The 21,609-nt window shown below is 51.0% G+C and overlaps 2 protein-coding genes across 3 annotated transcripts; both read left to right on the top strand.

Moving 5' to 3' along the window:
• The first annotated feature begins 2,456 nt into the window (after positions 1-2,456).
• Positions 2,457-5,416, top strand: SPINK4 (serine peptidase inhibitor Kazal type 4). The gene is made up of 4 exons (XM_072360377.1): positions 2,457-2,526; positions 2,921-2,955; positions 3,255-3,367; positions 5,362-5,416. The coding sequence occupies exons 1-4, from the start codon at positions 2,457-2,459 to the stop codon at positions 5,414-5,416; spliced, it is 273 nt and encodes a 90-aa protein (XP_072216478.1).
• Positions 5,417-10,054: 4,638 nt separating this feature from the next.
• HEMGN (hemogen) lies at positions 10,055-14,469 on the top strand. Of its 2 annotated transcripts, none has more exons than XM_072360138.1 (4): positions 10,055-10,464; positions 12,616-12,709; positions 13,126-13,328; positions 14,250-14,469. In XM_072360138.1, the coding sequence occupies exons 1-4, from the start codon at positions 10,386-10,388 to the stop codon at positions 14,354-14,356; spliced, it is 483 nt and encodes a 160-aa protein (XP_072216239.1). In that variant the 5' UTR covers positions 10,055-10,385; the 3' UTR covers positions 14,357-14,469. The 2 variants fall into 2 exon arrangements, with proteins under 2 accessions (XP_072216239.1, XP_072216238.1); XM_072360137.1 differs by having other exon boundaries at positions 10,059-10,464; positions 13,126-13,385; positions 14,250-14,466.
• Positions 14,470-21,609: the final 7,140 nt, after the last annotated feature.

The following is a 21,609-nucleotide window of genomic DNA, read 5'->3' as shown; positions in this document are numbered from 1 at the left end:
AGGAGGAGGCTTAAATGCATGACTGTCTGTGTAGATGGGGCTGTGTGGACAGTGCTGGGGCATGCAACCAATGGGAACATCCTGGCCACCTAAAGGAAGGACTTCCTTCTTTAGCCAGAGGGGACAGTTGGTGGGACTTTTGTCAGAGGCTTCAAGCATGCACTTGAAAGCAAAATTGAAAGAGGTGTGAGAGGCCTCTGAGAGTTGGTTTCCTCTGAGAGCCTGTGAGGGTGGTTTCCCATTTGTCACACCTCTAGGTGTCATTTTAGCTCACCATGTGAAGATCACAGCATCTGAACACTGCTGAGAAACCGGGTGGAGAAAGATCAAGCGTCACGTTGGCCAGCAGCGCTGCAGAACCTGTTGCTTGTTGGCACAGGAGGGATGTGGATGCCTATTCTATGAGAAGGGTGAGGCAGAGAAGGCAGCATACCCAAGCTGCACAGCCCAGCCCATCATTCCTGCACTGCTCACAGTGCAACCAGGCTGTGCTTGGGACAGACAATGCAGTGCACAGGAAAGGGGGCTGACAGGGGCCTTGGGGTCAAAGTCCAGCAGTTTTTTTGTCAGTAAATACCTCAGAGAAAACTATGAAGGCCCCAGACAGCCTCTGTGCAGGACTTTGCTGAGTGGGAGCAGCTCGTAGGACACAACACTGAGTCATCCTCCAGTTGAGTGTTGGCTGGGAGCAGGTTGCCCAGCTGGGGTTTGATGAGATTAATTATTGTGTGCCAGAATGTGAGAGCTTCTGGCTTCATGAGACCCATCTGTACTGGTGAAAGGATGCCCTGGGGCCTTTCTGGGCAGCCTTGAATGCATCAGGGCTGTCCCCACTGCTTGTCACTATGTCTGCTGCTCTGTGCATGACCCATCAAGGATGTAGATCTGACACCTTCCTGCTGGTCAGGTTCCTCACCCTTCTGGGGAAGGCTGGTTCCTGATGCCCATTGTGAACTTGTGTGGTCAGGAGTTTGTTCATGTGGCTCTCACTGTATGATCTGCAGCAGCCAAGAGGACACTGGTGACACCAACTTAGATAAGACTACTTCCTTTAGTTGTAGGCTGCTGGCAGATCTCCCCTTTACCAGACTAAAAAACCCCTCTAGCACCTTGGGAATGACTGCTAATGCAGTTAAATATTTACTTTACTTGTAGGATTTTCCAAGCAGAATAGTAATAAGCGTCAAGTGTTATTGAACTGTGTAAACAGGGAATGTAATCCATGTGCACAGCTATCTAAGCAGAGCAGAGGTATGTTCTGAAAGGGAAATGTTAAAGCTCTGGCCAGTCCATGCTGAGCCATGCCTGTCTGACCATGAGGGATGCTTGCTGAGCCACTCCTGCTCATTTCTACTGTCCAGGGCCAGCAAGAACCATGCTAAGTCTCAGGTAGGACTATGGGAAAGAAAGGTCCTGAATGTGGTGTGTCTGTCTCTACAGCAAGTGCCCATGAGTATGCTGTATGTGTCTGCAGCTCTTCCAGCCTGCTGGTGGTTTCTGTAGGACACCGGCCCTTGCACAAAGAGCACCTCCTACCCTCTGCCAGGGTGAAGGAGACCCCGTAACTGCTGGCCCAGTCTTAATCTGGCCAGGTCTGTCCCAAAGGAGTTCTAATCAAAACAGCTTTATAGCTGTGATGCTGACTTTCTGTCCAGTAATTCTCTTTTCCATCCTTCACCCGTCAGCCTTTAATCTTGATTCCATTGAGAAAAGCATTGGTGGATGTAGTAAACTGTCTTCTCAGAGGCAGTGAGGATGCTCACGTGGAAAGACTGATGTTGGGTATCATCCTCAGAGGTGAAGCAGTAAGGTCTTCTGGAATGAAGTCCTTGCTGCAAAGTCCCTCAGTGGCACAGCCTCTTAGATCAGCCCAACTTTTGTACTTTGCACATGAAGTATCCTAATCTAAATGGATATCCGTGTGGCATAGGAATCACAGAACCATCGAATATCTCACGTTTATAAGGGACCTGCAAGGATCATGGAGTCCAACTCCTGGCTTCACATGGGACCACCCAAAATCTAAACCCTGATCCCTCCTCGAGCCCCAGCAGTGCTGCCCTCTAGAGCACAGCCTTTCCCTTACCCCCACCTGACCCTCCTCTGATGCAGCTCTGTGCGATTCCCTCTGGTTCTGTCACTGTCACCAGAAAATGAGGAAGCTACAGAGCTGGAGGGTCAGCTTGGGGGTAATGTGCACAGAGGGAGGCTGTCTGGTTTGGAGAGGAGAGCAGCACTGCTCAGCCTGCACCGTGGGTCAAAGGGATTTTATAGCAGCCTCCAGTGGCAGCACCTGGAGCTGGCAGGCTGTCATTCATCACTGGGTGCACAGTCTGTCTGTTCCCAGAGCAGGTCAAACTGCTCAAAATGCTGCTTTTCCCAGCACCAAGATTAGCTGCTGCCCTCTGCTATAAATGCTGCTGTGAGCAGAGTGAGGTGCACAAGCGTATTCTCCCATGCCAGCCATGTCCACAAGGGAGCTGCTGGTGCTGGTGCTGATGCTGGTAGCTCTCGGTGCTGCCAACGGTAAGTCTGCTCTGTGTTGCTGGGCTGGGAGGTGTGGAGGGACTGAGAGTGGGAAGGAGGGCAGAAAGAAATAGGATCTCTGTTATGGAGAGGAAGCTAGGGGGCCAAGGCAGCACAGCAGCAGCATGGTGGGGTGCAGAGAAGGACAGGAGCACACACATTCCACACTATTTGGGATGTGCCTGTGATGCATTTGATGCTCATTGGAGCTCCTGGTCCAGAGTCCAGGAGAGAGGGCTGTGGGAAGGGGCTCAGTGACAGGTACAGGCATTCCCACCTTTGACCCTCAGTCACTACCCCACACTCCTGCCACCAGTTCTTTCTGGAAAGGCTGGTCACAGTTGTCACTTAATTTTCCCCCTGCCGAACTCTTTGGATCTCTGCTCTGTTTCAGGAGCAGAACTGGAAGAAGGGAACAGCCTGAGAAGGGTAAGAGATTTCCATTTGCTGTTGTTAGTGGCTTCAGATCCTATTGAGCTGCCTCAGTGCCTGGCATGACTGGGAGAAAGGCTGTCCCTAGAAACTGCACCACCTCTGTGGGTCTCAGTGCTCTCAGCCCAGTACCAACGCGAGGCACATTGCCTCTTCCTGCTCTGCCCTAAGGGGCAGTGGGATCCCCATAGCCACTGTGCAGTCAGTTCTAGCCACGCTTGCTGCTGCCCAGGCACCGTGGGAGGAAGGTGGGAGCTACTGGCACTGAGGCATTCACTGCGGTTTCTCCTTTCCAGCCAACATGTGGAGAGATGGCTGAACTGCAGGCCTGCCCCCTGCTGCACTTGCCGGTCTGTGGGAGCGATGGGAACACCTATGCCAATGAGTGCATGCTCTGTGTGCAGAAAATGTAAGCTCACACCTGGGCACAGGTCTAATTTTAGCTATCTAAATGCAGGTGCTTGTCAAACACCGTGGGAAAACAACAGCCCACGGGAAGTATACAAGATCTTGACTGTGAGGTAGAAGAGGGCTTTTGGCATCCTCTTGAACCTGGCTCTGCAACCCTCAGCTTCAACACCCTGTGATAGCGATGCCCAAGAACAGGCATGGGAATGCCCCTAGCCCTTGCAGGTGCCAGCCCCTTCCTTGGCACCATGTTTAGGGGCAGTGCAGCTGCAAACTTTAGTATTCATTCACTGCGTTGACAGAGTACTGACCCCACAGAAGGGAGCAATATTTATCCATTGGAGCAGCTTGCTAGATCATGCATCATAGGGTGGCAGGTACAAAATGTAGGGTCAAGAGTCACAGCCAGATGACCTTCCAACATAAGAACAAGCTAGCAACAAAGCAGGTGCTCTGCAGAGGATGAGAGAAGGTCCCCATTCTGTACTGCCTATGAATGAATAATCACAGAACTATAGAGTGTTTCAGGTTGGTAGGGAACTTAAAGATCATCCAGTTCCAATCACCTGCCTTGGTCAGGGATGCCTGCACCTAGACAAGGTTGCTCAAAGCCCCTGGCCTTAGATACCTTCAGGGATGTGGCATCCACAGCTACTCTGCACAGTTGGTCCAGTGCCTCACTGCCAACTGAGTGAAAAACTGTTTCCTAACATCTAACCTAAATCTCCCCTCTTATAGTTTAAAACCTTCACTCCTTGTGTTAGTCCCAATACTACCCAGTGAAGTCTCTCTCCATCTTTTATGTAGGCCTCCTTTATGTACTGGAAGACCACTGTAAAGTCTCCCAGAGCCTTCTGCAGGCTGAACAAGCCCAGTTCTCCCAGTGTATCTTCATAAGATGGGTTCTCCAGCCCTCTGATCATAACTGTAGCCCTCCTCCGGACCCCTCTAACATGCCCATTTTTTTTCTCAAGCTGGAAGGGAGATTTGGATGCAGATGTTTAGAAAGGTGCAGTTGGTGGCTAGTCTGGACAGGCAAATAGCACCAGTAAATCCTCCCAAGGGAGCTCTGTGAGTTCAGGTGCCAAGTTATCCACATCATGGTTCCTTTGGCAGAGCTCCACCACAAGGGGACCAGTCTGAGGAGCAGGGCAACAGGGACACCACAATGTTCAGAAGGGAAAAGCACAAAGGTTGCTTTGGGGCAGGACCAGACTGATATTGTGCAGGGTGGGAAGTGATGGGCTGAGTGAAGATCAGGCTGAATACAGGTCAGCAGGTGCTTGCATTGCAAAGAACACGAGCTGTAGGGAGGGATAACCAGCTTGCATGGGAAGCTGCTGCCACCTCTGCAGGGTTCTGGGCACTGGGGCTGCTGCATGCCATTGGGATATCTGTCTCCTGGGGTGTGGGGAAACTGCAGAGGGTCCACAAACAGCTGCAGGCCTGGACCTATGAGGAGCTGTGGAGGAACTATGTCCAGATTCTGGCAGCTCTTGGAGTGGGAGGCTGAGGAGGTCCAGCAGCAGCCTATGGCCACAAAGGGAATGGATGGAGCCATGCCCCTCTTGTTGGACGCTGCTGCTACAACACAGGGCAATGGCCACAAACACAGTCCCAGAAGGATTCAGATGGGATACAGGGGACAGCCCTTCCTTTGCCAGGAGGGTGATGAACCAGGGAGGGAGGGGTCTTCATCTCTGGGGGGGTTGAGAGGGCTTGGGCAAAGCTTCAGCGCTCACACTGCAAACCAGCAGGGATGAAATCATCTCTAGCAGTGGTGGGACCTGCACCACACACAGGGAAGAGACCTCTGCAGGCCAGCGTGCCTTGCAGTCATCTCACCTCTTTTCAAAGGGACAATGAGCAAATGGTTTTAGAAAGGTCAGATTCATTCCATGGGCCAAATGATGCCAAGAGTGAGTCAGGGAACACTTTCGTTTTATTTATTTATTTATTTTTAGTTCTTTACTCTGTTTTTCTACATTATCCTAGGAAAACCAGGCAAGATATCCAGATTTTGAATGATGGGGAGTGTCAAGGTGTCTGAGCCTTCTGGTGCCTTTCCAGTGGCTTTCCTGAGCCTGCAAACAGGTGATTGATTGATGCTGTATGATCTGTGTGCCTCACACATATCAGTCGGTGATGGTAAATAATAAAATTGCATGCAGAATCTTATTTCAGCAACGCTATTTTATGCCAGACTGGGGGGAAAACAGCACGAGCCAGTTTCCACAAAGAGCTACAGCTACTAAAGGAGTGTAGTCAAAACATTCATTTCCAATCTGTATCACAAACTAGGCTCTGTACTTTGAGGACAGTACATTTCTCCTGTGTTCCTGGGAAAAGTGTGGGAGCAGAAGAAACAGGCACAGCTTTGAGACCCTGGTGAAGGAGATGCTGTACAAACATAGCTTTTCCGAAGGAGGCAATTTAGCAAAGGTACTGTTTCTCTGGTGTGGGAGGTGATGGCCTTCTCTCCAGCTCCCTAGAAACTACCTTCACGTCCAGAGCTGGCACTAGTGGAAAACAGCAACATCCATGCTTCTCATATCATTTAGCTTTTCACATGAGACTGCTCCATAAAGAAATCAGCCCAGATAACCCACAGGTGCAGAAGAGCAGAAGTGGAGATTCTGAATTCCAGAGAGCCTGAATCTCTGGTGCTTCTTCTCAAAACAGACCCGATCCCCCCGTGTGCTCTTGGGGAACAGAAAGTGCCTCCCAGCTGCTCAGCATCATGCCTAGGTTGCTCCTTGTGCCAGGGCAGCCCTTGGTGCTATGGTGGGGTTTGGTCCAAGATGGCTAATGGTCAGCCTGCATCAGCTGTCTGTGGACTCCCTCTGCTCTTTTTTTGCTCCTTTTTTCCCACAGCAGTTGGGACATGAATCACCTTTTACTAAATATCACAGAACCACAGAATGGCCCAGGTTGGAGGGGACCCCAGGGAGGCACAGCAGGCAGGGCCACCAAACTCCACACTTCATACCAGACCAGGCTGCCCAGGACCCCATCCAACCTGGCCTTGAACACTTCCAGGGATGGGGCAATCACAGCCTCTCTGGGCAGCTGTTCCAGCACCTCACCACCCTCATAATAAAGAACTTCCCCTGACATCCAACCTAAATCTTCCCAACCTTCAACTTAAAACCATTTCCTGCCAATATCTGCCCCTTCAAAGAGTAGGCTCCCTTCCTGTTTGTAGGCTCCCTTTAGGTACTGAAAGGCTGCAGTGAGAACACCTCGCAGCCTTCTCTTCTCCAGGCTGAACAAGCTCAGATTCCTCAGCCTGTCTTTGTAAGGGAGGTGCTCCAGCCCTCTGACCATCTTAGTGGCCCTTCTCTGGACCCTCTCCACCAGCTCCCTGTCTTTCTTTTACTGGGGCCCCCAGACCTGGATGCAGTACTCCAGATGGGGCCTCACGAGCACAGAATAGACACAATCACCTCCCTGTTCCTGCTGACCATCCCTCTCCTAATGGAATATGTACAACCAAGTTGTGCAGCTTGAGTATGCAAGGGGACCCTTTGCTCACATTGGCAGAGATCTGGCTAACACGAGGTTTTCCACCTGAAGTCCATTCAGTTCTGCTCCAGATGACTGATTATGATTTCTGATCAGCTTCAACAAAGCTTTGTGTTGCTCGGAGAAATGCTCCACTGTCAAGTAAATCCTGTGCTCACCCACAAGACATCAAGCTGCCCTGTCTTACTTCTGTACTCATGACTCATTTGTAGTCACCAGGGAAAGGGTCCAATTGCATCGTAAAGTCAAGTGAGCTCCCTGAAGTCAGTGATCACACTGTGAGTCTGGGACCTGTTCCAGTATCATGGCCTCTGTATATGGCTGGTCAGTTACATGGTTCATCCCTCATCCAGACCACAGCTGTTAGAGATAGATTTAATGGTGCCACTGAAAGTAATATTGAGAAGTATGAAATAATCCTAGTTGGTCAGTCATTGTGTTTCTTTAGACTTGGGGTCCCTAGAACCAAGACAGAGAGCAGTGAGCAGGAGCAAACACCTGTAGGAGGATGCAACAGGGGGTAATTGGGCAGGGACAGCACCATGGGACTGCAATCATTGTTTTGTCTGGAGGTAGCTGTTGTCATTAGAAGTTCTTCCTGGCCCTAGCCTTGCTGCTGTCTGAAACCTATCAGCTATCAGTGACTATTACAAGGACAGAGCAGTGGCTGTGAAAGCAAGATTACTCGGATTCATCTCCTTACCTACCTACCTTCAGTGTCTGGCTGTGAGTTCTGGAGAGGCAAACTGCCATTGTTTCCCTGACATTGCCTTTTCACAGGCTTTGCACCCAGCCTGGCTAGTTACTCACAGCAGTCCAGAGGGCTTAACAACCGTCCTGTCCAGCTCTGGGCCCTCTCCACTTCTGCAGGGGTGGGGGCCATGACTGCATGCAGCCTGGTCTCCAATTCTGTTGCTGCACCACTCACCCACTCCCTGCTTCTGCAGCTCTGCAGGTCCCCATCTATCCCATAGGGCTCTCCTGAACAACCAGCAGCATGCTTACCCCTTTCAGCCCTCAGATGGAGAAGGAGAGGCTAGGGGTTGAGAGAGCCAGAGAGCATGGGAAGCTGCAGGCAGCATGCACTGCACCTTGGGGACAGGATTGATTGAGGTTTTTGCCCCAGCCGGCCCCACATCAGGTCACCATTCTACAGGACAAAACTGGAAGCTGTGCCCCGACTGCTGCTAGAGTGACAGCTGCATGGCTGCCCATGCTGACCTCCTGGATAACTTTGGATCCAGACTATGTCTGTTGCTGGAGGAGGGAAAGGTATTCTCTGGCTGCTGCCTCACAGTAGCAATGCCAGATGGGGGGAAAACAATGGTGAGGCTCACAATGCACTCTAGTGAGGCTCCTCCAGGTCCCATCAAGGGAGCTGTGCGTGGGTGAAGGTGGCCCAGGGCCAAAGGAAACAAGATGTGAATATGGGGAAGCAGTGCCTGGCATACTTGAAGCGTCCAGCTGTATTGGTTCACTCATCTGAAACTGGCCAGAAAGTTCAACCTGCAGCAGAAAGGACAAAGCTTGGGCTATATCTGCTGCAGAGTTCTTCTGTGCTGCAGCACTGGCAGGGAACAGGAGGGCACTGAAGGCTCTGAAATGGTCCCTGCTGTGCCACCCTCACCTCAGAGCAGAGATAGCTCATGGCTGAGTGGTGGGGTCTGTAATTTCCACACTGTTATCCAACACCAAACATTCCCATAGGATCATGAGTTCACTTGCTTGGGATTTGGAGCAGTTGGTACACAAGAACCAAACCTTCACAGGGATCTAGGTCCTGAAAGACACAAGTGCAGGCTCAGTAAGATGCTAAAGCCCATCTATCCCACTAAGTACCTCTTACAGACCCTGAGAGCACATCAGCTCTTTCATTTATGGACAGTTTTTATAAATTTACTACATACCCAACTGGAAAATGGGTGGAACGGTGTCAACCTTCTCAGCACCATCTCCACTGTATCCAATGGCAATGTTTTGCTGAGTCAAGAGAGATTTATCAGACCTCAGCAGGCTCTGGAGTGACTGAGTGCTTCTCCCTGCCAGAAGACGTATGGGTGAGAAGTTTTGCACAGCCCAGGCAGACAGAGCTGTGGCATCAAGGCTGGCAGACCCCTGTGCCTTTGCAGCCAAGAGCATCCCCGTGTGGGTCTCAACCCATAGCATGCCCTGGGCAGCCCACTCTGGCAGCCTAGAACCCTCAGCTCCCTGCAGAACCCAGAGGTACCCATCCTTTCTCCTGCATTTCATATCAGCTGCCAGCAGCCCGGGGATCCCAGCACAGTTCTTTCTGAGCACTTCCAAATATGATGTCCCCTGTGACCAGGTATGTGCTTTCCTCTTCCCCAAACATGGTAATTCCAGGGTGCATGAGGCAGGGTGACTTGGGGTCATGCAGCATCACACAGCCTCACCAGCACAGCGCACCTGGCCTTCACTTTTGACTGGGATACAAGAAACTCACACAAGTGACTCAGAAGCAGGATGTCACTTGCACTCCTCACCAGCCCTCGCATATCAGACCCTTCCCATATCTGCTGGACTGCCACCACCCTGCTGGTTCGTTTGGGCCTTTTAAACTTGCCCCACCTCTCTGGAGGTACCACGTAATCTGCAAAGGACACAGAGGAGGAGCCCCAAAGGGAAGTGGTAACTGGGGGGATAAGCAGGAAGGCAGCAGAGATCACCACGTTCCCCCAGGTTCCATCCTAGGAAACCCCCAGGCATGAAATTAATAACTTGGCCTGGAGCTGTGGGGGATCTACTGAGAGATTGCTGAGAGCAAAGGCTATGGACACCCCCAGGAGCTGTTCTGATACAGGGCAAGTCAGCTGGGTTCACCCATGCCACAACAGGTGAGCAATTCCCAGAGGGCTTGGGAGAAGCTACATTGTAAAGTTCTTCTCCCACTGCTTGAACCATTTGGAATTCACTGGATTTGGCTACTTCTGTCCCTGGGGGTCTCCTAAATGTGCCATGACCTCAAGCTGTAAGCAGCCTGCTGCGAGGGTTGCAGGTACCTTCCCACGAACACTTCAACAGCCCTCTGCAAATGTTTTTCTGACAGCTTACATCCCATTACAGATCTCAAAACAAATCCTGGGAGCCTAATAACTCCTCCATGCATCTCATTCTGGGAATGAGCAGCAAGACCATGCAGCATCCTACTGGGCCATGCAGCTCCTCTCTGCTCTAAAGGAGGGCATCTGAGTCACAATTTGGCAGCAGCAAGCATGAGTTTCCTATCTGAAGCGGAACTGTTGTACAGAAACATCAGCGTGTTTTGCAGTCCGCATTGTAGGTCCTGGGCAGATACTCACACATCTCTGGACTGTGATAAGGAGAATATTATTACCCTACTGGTGGCCTGGTCAGATAAGTTGTTTGCGAAGGACAGTCTGCATTTATTTCAAGCTCTCTTTCTGCTGCACCAGTAACTCCAGATTCCATTCCCAACAAAATCAGCCGCTTCTTACTTGAAACCGCAAGGAGCAATGGACAGTTTAGAGAAAGACAGCGATTGTGCCGACACTTCACCTTCCTCCACAGCCTGCAAGGAGAAGCCTGAGTCAGGTAATGCTGCACTTCTCACTTTTATGGGAAGGAAGAAGAAAGGTCCTTTTGTCACTAATACTTTCTAGGAAGGGGTTACCAGTGTGTGGTTAGGGGATGGGGGATGCATGTTTAATAGTAAATGCATGTGGCTTTTTCCAACCTTTTTTTTCAGGTCACAAAGGCACCTATAAAGCACACAGAAAGGCTTCTCAACTTGAAGTTTCTCAGGCAGTTCCAATACACTGTCCCTTTGCAGACTGACAGAAGGGTCTCACCGTACTTTTTGTTGGAGGGATTTTTTCATTTCATTTCTGTATGGTTGTGTTCTCTGCTATGTAATCTCTCGCTGGGATGCAGGCGTCTCAGAGAGATTCTTCCTGCTCACTGCAACAGGTGGCACAGCTTTAGAGCAGCCCTGGAGCACTCTGTCGGTCCAGATAGAAAAGAATGAGGGATGTTTTCTGGCTGTGCACAGCTATTTGCTTAGAATAGATTGGGGAGGAGACAGATAGCAAGCAGCTGGAAGTGGTTTTATGGCTCAGAAGGTATTTTGAAAGTGAAAGAAAGTTAGCTTGGCTGCTGCAAAGGAACATGTGAGGGATGTGCACTTTGGCGGTCAGGCTGGAGCGCTCGCTGCGCAGATCCCACGGCTGCTGCTTGCAGCTCCGTTCCTGCAGGCTGCCTCTGGTCTCCGCAGCTGGCAGAGCCCTGCTGCCCTAATGCTGCTTCACACCCAGGCAGTGCACACACACTGCCTGGCATAGCTGTACGCTGTGCAGTCCGTGTGCAGTTCCATCTCAGAGGCTGGCCATCATTAATACCATCTCTGGCCATGCCAAGATGCCCCTGCCACTGCTGAGAAATCCTCACACTGTGCATGTGGTGTCTTTTGCATCCATGCTGCACCCATCTTTTTCTCTTCTCTGTGGTCCAGGTAGGATGAAAGGTTTCAGGGAGGACACTGAGACAGAGATTCATTTATTAATTATCAGAAGATCAGATCTAATTTGAGTATGGGTTGGCTGCTGCTCTTAGGGTTCTTTTTTGGTTTGGTTTGATTTGGTTTTGTGTTCTGCTTTGTTTTGTTTTTAAATCTGTCCCGGACTGTGGCTTTTCCCATGTTTAACTCAGGCACCTGGGATACAGGAGCTGCAGTGCCAGGTTAGCCTCAGAAGTCCTTCACACCTTGCCAGCTCTCCCAGCTGGCCAAAACGACCACTCTTCACTCATTTGACCTAACACTTCAACGTGAGCTGAGTCTTTCCAAAAGCAGAAGCTGGATCTGATTGCATCTACAGGGAGCAGGTCACTGTTACAGCTACTTTTTACTCATGTGGTATTTGCTGAAACTGTGAAAACAAGTGCTTGTGTGAATTCCTCAGTGCATGTGTGGGAAGCTCCCTCTGTGCTCCAGGCAGTGGTGCTCCTAGTGCTATTTCTACCAGTATAGGGGCACAGAAATATGCCCCTGTATTCCCTGAAGGGAATGGTCATGTGCTATTTGATCTAAGACAGCTCCTAATGAAGCTGCAGCCCAAGGTAAAAAAAAATGGAGCTGACTTGATCAGAAACCATAGAATTGACTGCAGGTGGTCAGTAGTGTTACCTGCTAGGATCAGATGAGGGACAGAAGATTATTGCTGGCTTCAGTGTTGGTTTGCCAGGTGTAGGCTGGGATATTGGGAAGCCATATGGAGCCATATACGGCCCTTTGGCTCACCTTCCCCACCACAGACCTGTTCCCATGTTCTATTAGACAAGGCCTTGTAGAAGGCTTACAAGGAGAAGGCATCTAAGTCTGGTAATTTTCCACTGGACATGATAGTGAAATGGGGTGAGAACTGAGGGCATTATTCACGTACCAGCAAAGGGCGGGGAAATGCACACAGCTTTCTCAGCTCCTCGAGGTGGGACCAGCTGAGTAGGCACAGGAATAGCATTCTTCATCCATCTTTTGGCCCGTCTGGATGAACAGCATGGATTTGTGTGGCACGTCATCAGATCCCCCTTGCTGATGCTGCTTAGTAAGTACAGTGCCGTACATAATGTTGTATAAAGACCTGCTTCATGATAAAAAGGCTCAGACCATCGGTGCCCTGTCAGCAGACAGAGAGGGATTACCTTGTCCCATGGTCAAGAGGTCATGTTAGCACTTGATTTGTCCTCTAGGTTCCACCATGTTTTACCACTTGAGAGACCGGGAGATGCTCCGGAAGAGAAAAGCCGAAGCCAAGGAGAAGGATTCAATTCAGTGGGCTCTGGGGTAAAACTTTCTAATGCTATATGGTTCTTTCTCTGTGCATGTGACCTGAGCCCAGGCACAACACTGCATGATGACAGGGCGTCCCTGTGCTCTCTGTGAGGAGTGGTCCTGGCTGGTGCAGGCAGCCTTCAGCCTGTATCTGCTAAAGGGCTGCACTGGTGCTGAGCAGAGAGCAAGTGGGGGTCTCATAGGTGGTGGGTGGGTGGCAAGAGAAAACTGGCATCCAGTCCCCTGCATTCTTGTCTGGCCATGTGAAACCCCCATGCAGAGAATTATGGTTTCTGCTGGGGTAAACTGGGTGCCACTCACAGCCTGAGTGCTGGCCAAAGTCTCTTGGGAAGAGAGCACATGCCAGGTAAGGAGGGATCAAGCTGCCCTTGGCACCTAACTCTTTGCTACATGAAATCCCCCTGCAGGGATCATGAGATAAGCAAGCGGCAGAAGAGACGCCAAGGTGCCAGGAGGAGAAAGAACAGTGAGTGCGTAATGGAGCCTGCACCACCACCGGCAACACAGCCAAACGCTCAGTCCATGCAGCAGGAGGAAGATGAGACGATGTCTTCCATGATGACGCAGCAAGCTGAGTCTCTCCAGTTGGATATGCAGGACCTGTTTTCTGGTGTGCAACTGGCAGATCTGGAAGGGATATTGGCCTCTGAGAGCCAGAGTCCCCTGGGTGAGCCATGGAAAGTTGCCATCCCCATGGGATCCTGGCGGCTGCAGGTTGGGGCTGTGGGGACAGATCCATCTCTCTGAATCATGAGGAGGGGTTGAAAGATCACTGCTGTGAGTAGAATCATTGGCACCCTGGTCTGTGGCCCTGGTCCCATATAGAGCTTTTTGTCCTAAGGATTTCTGCAGCCTTTCCTGAACGGGGAAGCTGTAGCTGTGTCCTGATGCACCTCCCCCAGGAGAACAGGTCAGCAAGGGAAACACTATATACAACAGCAAAAGTTGGTTCACAGATAAGTGTCTGTCTCAGGTCCTCTTCCGCCTGAAACTAAAGAAAGTGACCAGAGGGCCACAGCTGGCCAGAAGGACAGCAGTTAATTGCCCATGACGGTGGGTCACCATGCTAATCACTCCTCTGCAGGGCAGAGGTGCTCTGAAAAGAATAGGCAGCCTCCTGAGCCCAGAGCCCAGAGAGTGCCAGCCACTGTCTGCCCACAGCCCACAAGTCCCAGGGTGGTGGGGAGGGGAAGGGGCAGCTGGAGGCACAGTGCATGTAGGAGACCTGCCGTGCTGGGGCTGGTGGCAACAAGAGTCCTTGAAGGACACCGAAGGGCTTCTGATGCTCTTGTGCCACCACTGCCCTGCACCAGGTCCAGCCTCCAGTCCCGAGACTCTGAAATGGCAAGAATGAGAACTGTGCTTATTTGTCTTCTGCCATTAAGTCCATTAAACCCCATAACCCAGGGGACCAGCACGTCCCCTGGAAGCCATGAGGGCCAGCAGAAGGTGCTTGTCATCACAGGCACCCCATGGCCCAGCCAGCAGAGCCCCTGGCAGCACTGACATCTCTCTCTGGTGTCCTTCGCAGGTGAAGAGGATATGCTGAAGCTGGCGGATGAGATACAGGACATACTGGATACTTCACTGGAAAATAATGGATCAGACAATGACACATTCTCATCAAGCCCGTTTTAAAGTTTTATGTAACAAATAACGTATGTATATTCTTTTAGATCTAAGACTAAAAACTACTGAAAATCCTTTCTGAGAGACTTCAAGCTGTTCCTTCCTCAGGAACAATAAAAATCTCTCCACTGTGCTTCCTGTGTTGCTTTCAGGCTGGGGGGGTGATGGTGGGGAAGGATTCTGCTCCTTCAGCCCCATCAGAGCTGTAAGCATGGCTTGTGAGCCCCATGTTCATCCTCACCCTCAAAATGTTCCCCAGTGTGTCCAACAGAAATATCAGTCCCTTTACAAAGCTGAACCCCACTCCATCTTTCAGCAGGCAGGGGTGCAGTGGCTTGGGCTTTTTTCAGCACAGCATGAAGCCTACAATCCCTCATGCTGTTATCTGCAGGGCCTGAAGGCCTTTCTCATGGTCTGCCTTCCTCACCAGTTATCAGCTTGCTCTCCTCAAGCCTGGGAAGTGTGTTGTTTTTGTCTTGCCAGCGATTTCACTCTGACCTTGCTGAGCTGAGTTGGGCAGAAGGTGGCTGGCTGAAAACAGTTTGAAGTATCAGACTGAAAGTCAGCTAAACTGCACACTTTAGTCAGAAAAATTCAACCTGGGGCAAAAGCACGAGGCCACTCTGCACAGGTGTGGCACTCCAACTTTCCACAGCCAGCTTTCAGGCCAAGACTTTAGAGAAGCAGATGTCCATGTGGTGTACTCACATTTTTTTGTGTGAATTTTTTTGTGTGAAAGTTTCCTCTCTCTCTTCCACATTCAGGGGTTTAGGATGTTCTCTTCTGTGCACTGGGGGTAGGTTTTTTACACTGCTGTAACATCGTGACACAAGTGGTCTTCCTTTTGTTGGAGTGAGGGATGTCTTCACCACTACCATCTGACCAGCATCAGATGGCTGTCACCCAAGCACACAGGGCTGTCCCACTACTGAGGTCACTCTTGATTTTGGGGTGATATTTGGGCTTCCAGTAGCAGAATAACCAGTGAGATCACTCCAGAGATATCCGTGATGCTGTACTGCAAAACCATGACAACTGCACAGCTCAGTGGATGTGACATCTCACCAGAGACAGCATCTACATCACTGACACCCAACCCCCCCTTGGCCCACGGGGCTTTGCATGAGGGATAATAAGTGCTCATGAGCACAACCTGCAGCCTTCTCTCCACCTGCTGAGACCCTCTGCTGTCACAGCACCAGCAGCAACAAAGCGTCTCCTGGGTGCCAAAGGAGAAACTCACAGATGAGCACTATAAAGAGAGCTGTGCCAGAGTACTCCTGCAAGCACTGCATCCACACCACATTGCAGGCAGCTGGTCTGTAGGACCTGGAGACACTCCTGTCTGCAGAGCCCCATGCTGTGGCAGCAATAGCTGGCAGCTGTCTCCAGCTCCCCAACCCTCTTCAAAACCCCCAGGGAAGGAAACCTGCCCTGACATCCACCTGCACACCCACAGAGGCTTAAGCTCACCCACATCCCACTGCTCTTTAGATGATGGGGAGAAGCAGCTTCTAGTAGGTTTCACATTCATATCACTGCCCCCCCTCAGTCAAGAGCACACAAAGAAATGATGTGTGCCCTGTCCCTGTGCTGTCAAAGCTGAGCCGTGGGAGGTCGTGAAAGCCTGGCAGGGTTTCCGTGAGCACAGGGAAATAATCCTTTCTGAAGCACTGGGTGGGCAGAGGTGCCATACCCTGTGGCTATGCCTGGGGAGCTGCTGCTGGGAGGGGACTTGCAGGAAGCAAGGTAGCCCACAGAAAGCAGCCCCTTCCCCTAGCTATTTGACCTTGGTGGCCTCAGGGTCCTGGAGTCACCTCAGAGACTGTGCACCCACACCAGAGCTCTCACTCCAGCTGGCTTCTTTGGCAACCTGTGAGAAAGGTGTGTCTGCAGGTAGTAAACTTGATTGCACAATAACCCAGACAAAGATAAAGCCCTCTTTATCAGCACTTTCACTTGCACACCACACTTCTTTTTCCTCTGGCATGAGGACAGGTAACGGAGCTCCCTGCTTGTGCAGATTTCCCATGGGTTCAAGTGCAAAGCTGGCCACAGAGTGGACCATGGGCACCTCCCAGATGGGTCCTGCTGCCCAGATGGAGCAGAGGATGGACAAGCAAGAGCTGTTACATCTGAGGGAGAGAGGCAGTTGTTCTCCAGATATAACACATTCACTTATCCCTTCCTCCCCTCCTTCCTGAGCCCCATAGAGATGTTGTTGCCTGAAGCAAAGGAGATCAGCAAGGAAAGATTTCCATACCCAGAGGGTCTGGGTCTGACATGAAGAGGAAGGCTGGGGGAGGTCAGGGAGCTTCTTGATGATGCAGGAAGGGTGGTGGGTGCAGGGAGATGGCTTCTGAGCTATGGGGTCAGTGCCCAGCATGGTGCTCTCCTCCTCACAGTGCTGTGCTGTGCAGCTGGGAGCTGAGCTTCCCACAGGACACCCTGCCTGACCCCTTCAGACTGAGGTGCCCTTGCAGCACATGCAGATGTGCAGCACAGAGGGTACAACTTGCAAAGAGAGAATTAAGAAGAGGCTTAATAAGAAGATTCAAGAAGACAGGCAGACAGGCTAGTAGGCACAGGGCTAATCCAGACAGGTGAGCAAAGCACCCTTTTTACACGGCATTGGCCCATTCATTCTGCCTCCTCTCCAGCTCCCTGAGCTTTCTTCCTCCTGCTGTGCTTCCCCTGCCCATCCCCAGTGGGTCTGCGGAGTCCCACTGATGTTCTCTACCCTGTTTCAAAAGCTCACCAGCTGCAAAGTCCAGTTTGATCTTCCTACCTCTCTTATCATTTGTTTGTCAAGTCTGTGTTCCTGTGTGTTCTTATTTGTCGTTTCCTCCCTTGTGGCATTGGAGAAGGACCTGTACCAGATGTACTTAGAGGAGGAGATGCCCTCCTTCCACTAACTGTTACAAGGAACAGGAAAGAAAACAGTGCATCCTGGCAGCAAACTCCTGAGCTGGTTTTGCAGGAGCAAAGTTCGCTCTGGGATGAGAGACAAAGGTTTCTTTAGGGCCGCTCCCAACTAAAGGCAGTATCTCGTTTGGTGAAGTTTGCCTGGCACTGATGATGCAAGATTTTATGAGTTTACAGTTAGCTGTGGCTTGGGTGTATGTGAATGGAAAAGGAAGACTTTGCTTCCCACTGGGGAGGAAGAAAGGTTTGCTATAGATTTTGGTCATAGATCGTGACCATAAACCTTCTAGGGAAAGGTATCTCTGGTTGAGCTTCCTAATGACAGCAGGACAAGCACTAGGTCAGCTGCAGCTTACCAACTCCCATGGTGCCATGCCCCAGGACTGCATGAGACAGGGACTGCTTTTAAATGATGGTTTTTGTCCTTACAGAATCACAGAAACATTAAGGTTGGAAAACACCTCTGAGATTATGTAGTCCAGTTGTCCAACTACCACCAACACTGCTCACTAAACCATGTTTTTCAGTACCACTTCTACATATTTCCTGAACACATCGAGGAACAGCAACTCCACCACCTCCCTGGGCAGCCTGAACCTCCCCTGACACAACTTGAGACCATTCCCTCTCATCCTGTCACTAGTTCCATGGGAGAAAAGGCACCGCCTTGCCACAACCTCCCTTCAGGAAGCTGAAGGGAGCAATAAGGCCTCCCCTGAGCCTCCTCTTCTGCAAAGTGAGCAATCCCAGCTCTCTCAGAAACTTCCCCTTAGCCTTGTGCTCCAGACCCCTCACTGCTCCATTGCCCTTCACTGCACATACTCCAGGTTGTTGTGGCCAAAGTGCAGGACCTGGCACTTGGTCTTGTTGAACTGCATCCCACTGGCTTCAGCCTAGCAATCATCCTATCCAGATCCCTCTGCAGGGCCTTGCTGTTCCCAGGCAGATCAATACTTCCTTGATGTTGTCTGCAAACTTACTGAGTTTGCACTCTATGTCTTCATCCAGGTCATCACTAAAGACATTGAACAGGACAGGTCCCAGCACCGAGCCCTGGGGTATTAATACCACTTGTGAGAGGACACTGGATGTGACTCCACTCACCACCATTCTCTGGGTCTGGCCCCCCAGCCAGCTCTTCACCCAGCAAACAGTGTACCTGTCCAAGCCACGGGCTGACAGCTTCCTCAAGAGGAGGGAGACAGAATTAAAGGCTTTGCTGAAGTCTAGGTAGACCACATCAACAGCATTTCCCCCATCTACCAGGTGGGTCACCTGGGCATAGAGGGAGGTAAGGATGGTCAAGCTCCATAAAACCCCTGTGCCTGCCGTAACTATATTTCCATAGCTGATGGCTGGAGGAGTGCTGCTGGTGCTGAAGACACAGCTGTAGTTTAGACTTCACACAACCACTGCACAGACCACACTGTAATGAAAACAGTTTGCAGTGGCACGTTGCTCCTAAGTGTCTTTCTCATGGTCTCTTAAAGGTGCAAGAGATTAAACAGCTGGAAAACACTCCAGGATTGCAGAGGTCTCTGAGCAGATCCTCTGCTCTCACTGCAGAAAGCAAGTGACAGGACACAGCCACACAGATCCCCCCAGTGGCCCACGGCCAACCAGGGGGCTGTGACACAGTCAAGTGAGGTCCCTGCGGGATTGTGAGCCACAGTGAGACACCCCAACCTGACAGATCCCTGCTTTGGCCCCACAGGTAACTGCACTGAGAGCAGATGGAGCTTCCAGCAGCATGGGAGATGGTTTTGGTTTATTCACCATTGCTGACCACTTTGTGCTTGTTGAATTGCTCTTCAGAAATGAGGTACTCTGTACTTGCAGACAGCTGGGGGAGATCTGTGACAGGCTGCTGCTCACGGCTCATGCTTTGAACCTGGAGGGCTTTCTGCTGGTTAGCAGAAGCAAAGTCAAAGCAGAAAGAAGGCGGCCAGCAGAGGCCATTGAAAAGCCATTCCACCCTGCCGGATCTTGGCCTGGCCGAGTGAGAATTGTTTTTCTTGTTGAGGTTCTTATTGATTTACCAATATTGACTTTAAGCAATAAATCCTGGTAACTGCAAACACCCACTCCCTCCTTGGTCACCGTTTCTTATTGAGAAAATGTTAGCTCTGATCCCTCCATTTAAATAAATACACCTCTAATTATGCTGGGGCTGCCAAGGACTACAGTGGTGTGCCCTGTGGGCCCAGCACTGACTACTGGCCACCAGGAAACCACATAATCATAGGAGACTAAAGTGGAAAGAGACCCCGGGAGATGCTGAGAGCATGGCTAATTCTGGCTAGTTCTGCTCGGGGCTTTTTCCAAACAAACGAGTCTCCAAGACTGGAGACTGTCCCAGCCCTTCAGTCCCAGCTGCAGGGCTGCATCAGCCTCATGGGAGGGCTGTCACACCTCGTCCCTTAGCGGCACGGCTCTGAGAAACCCCCTCCCCATCGCTCCGTAACCCCCCCTCGGGCTCCAGCCACGCTCCCGATTCATCTCCCTCTTCTCCGTGGCCTATCGCGCCCCCTGGCGGCAGCGCCGCGCTCGGAGGTCCCGCACGGAGCGCTCCTCGGCTTCCTCCGCGGGTAACGCCGCCGCGGTCAGCGCAGACGCTGCAGCTGCGGCCCCTCGTGTCCGCGGCACGGAGCGGGACCGCACTTAAATGCAGCTGGGCTGCAGCACCCACCCGTGGTCGGGTAACCTGCAGATACACTTGTTTTAATTTATACTGATCATGAGTGCTTATTCTGTGTGGCTTGAGCCGTCTGTGACTCCAGGGTGGCAGCAAGGGTCTGAGCTGGTCGTGGTGGTCAGTCGGTGTAGGATCACTAACACACATTAATCAAATCAAAGCAGATATAGAGAAAAGGAGAACGGGGGGGAAGGAAAGGCGAGGGGGAAGAGGAGGAGAAAACCAGCAAAAAACCAAAAACAAATTGGGAGCCACTGAAAATCTCATCAAGAAATAGATCTTGAGGCAGAGAAGGAAGAAATCATTACCATCAACACCATGAGCCTGCTGAGGAAGCCTCACCAGGCACACCACCACCTGCCTATTGGTGGTACCAGGATGGTGGCAACTTGCTGTAAGCCCCCACCCTTCCTCCCGTGGCACACACACACATACAGCACACAGCCACCAACTGCAGGACACTCAGGTGTTCTTAGTCTAAAAGCAGGGTTAGACGCTGAGGATCTTTTTTGTGTATGGCCATCTCAGCTCCATTATTGCTGCTTTCCTGCATCAGTTTGGACAATGAGGAGATGCTGTCATTACGGCAACACTTTGTTACAAACAAAAGGACCGAGATTTATTTCTATTACAAGTGAAGTAGAAGAGTAAATACAAAAAAATATCTCTAATACATACTTAATTTTCTCCCCTACAGTTATCAACTGCTTTCCTGTAGGCAAGGCGAGGTGTGCCTGCCCCAGACCCCACGTGGAGCAGGCGCTGCACTGCTCTGTGCTTCTACAAGTGCCCACCACAGCCTGCTGCACTCATCTCCCAAAGATCAAAGGCTGCTTTGAATCTTAGACTAACTTTGCTGCAAGAAAAGCCCTGCAATATTTACAATCGAGTTTCCAAAAATCAAAAGTTTCCTTATTCTGAGAATTACAAACGAAGAGTCAGATAGACACACGTTGACATCCCATGGTCCAATGTGGCGTATCCCCATTTCCCCACAGATGTGGCATATCCCCATTTCCTTGCAGCCCCTATGCAGAGTCCCACACAGGGGCTGTGTAGCTCCTTGCTGTGCAGAGATGCTCCCCAAGTGGTGTGTGGCCCCGTGCCCAGGCCCATGGTGCAATGTTAACCACACTTGCTGCAGTAAGTATGCTTCCCCAGTGTCTGTTTTCCCTCATTTGTGGGCAGAAATGATTTGGAGAGAAAAAAGAACAAGCACCTCGATCTTATCGGCCAACAGTGCACGGCCTTGTGAGTAACAGAGGTTTATCATGCATGTCCTCCGGACACCGAGTTTTATTCCTGAACCTGTGTTAGATGCTATCTGGGGTCAGGAGGAGCTTAGACAAGGCAAAATGCTCTCAGGAGCAGTCCTCATCCCCCAGCTAGAGAATCAGCAGACGGTAAAGGCAACTGAAGTCAGCTGCTGGCAGCTGCCAGAGGAAGGCTGAGGAGACAGTTTCCCACCAAAAATAAAACAAAAAAAACCACCCACACTTAACAAAAATGTCCCTGTGCCTCCAGTTAGGCCAGGATGAAGTGGCTGAGGACTGGCAAGCCCAGAACCTTCTGTCCCTGCTCAGCACCAGTGCAAAGCACTGATGATAGAAAGGCACTTTGTACAGAAGTACAGAACATGCAC

This window comes from Excalfactoria chinensis, chromosome Z, assembly GCF_039878825.1.
Source record: "Excalfactoria chinensis isolate bCotChi1 chromosome Z, bCotChi1.hap2, whole genome shotgun sequence".
In the NCBI taxonomy this organism is placed as follows: domain Eukaryota; kingdom Metazoa; phylum Chordata; class Aves; order Galliformes; family Phasianidae; genus Excalfactoria; species Excalfactoria chinensis.
This window is presented reverse-complemented; position numbering and strand designations above follow the sequence as displayed.

Excerpts from the sequence above, each read along its gene's own strand:
- SPINK4 (XM_072360377.1), top strand. The coding sequence starts at position 2,457 with ATGCCAGCCATGTCCACAAGGGAGCTGCTGGTGCTGGTGCTGATGCTG. Across the intron at positions 2,527-2,920 it reads AGCTCTCGGTGCTGCCAACG|GAGCAGAACTGGAAGAAGGG; the intron begins GTAAGTCTGCTC and ends GCTCTGTTTCAG. Across the intron at positions 2,956-3,254 it reads AAGGGAACAGCCTGAGAAGG|CCAACATGTGGAGAGATGGC; the intron begins GTAAGAGATTTC and ends TCTCCTTTCCAG.
- HEMGN (XM_072360137.1), top strand. The coding sequence starts at position 10,386 with ATGGACAGTTTAGAGAAAGACAGCGATTGTGCCGACACTTCACCTTCC. Across the intron at positions 12,710-13,125 it reads TCAATTCAGTGGGCTCTGGG|GGATCATGAGATAAGCAAGC; the intron begins GTAAAACTTTCT and ends ATCCCCCTGCAG. Across the intron at positions 13,386-14,249 it reads TGAGAGCCAGAGTCCCCTGG|GTGAAGAGGATATGCTGAAG; the intron begins GTGAGCCATGGA and ends TGTCCTTCGCAG.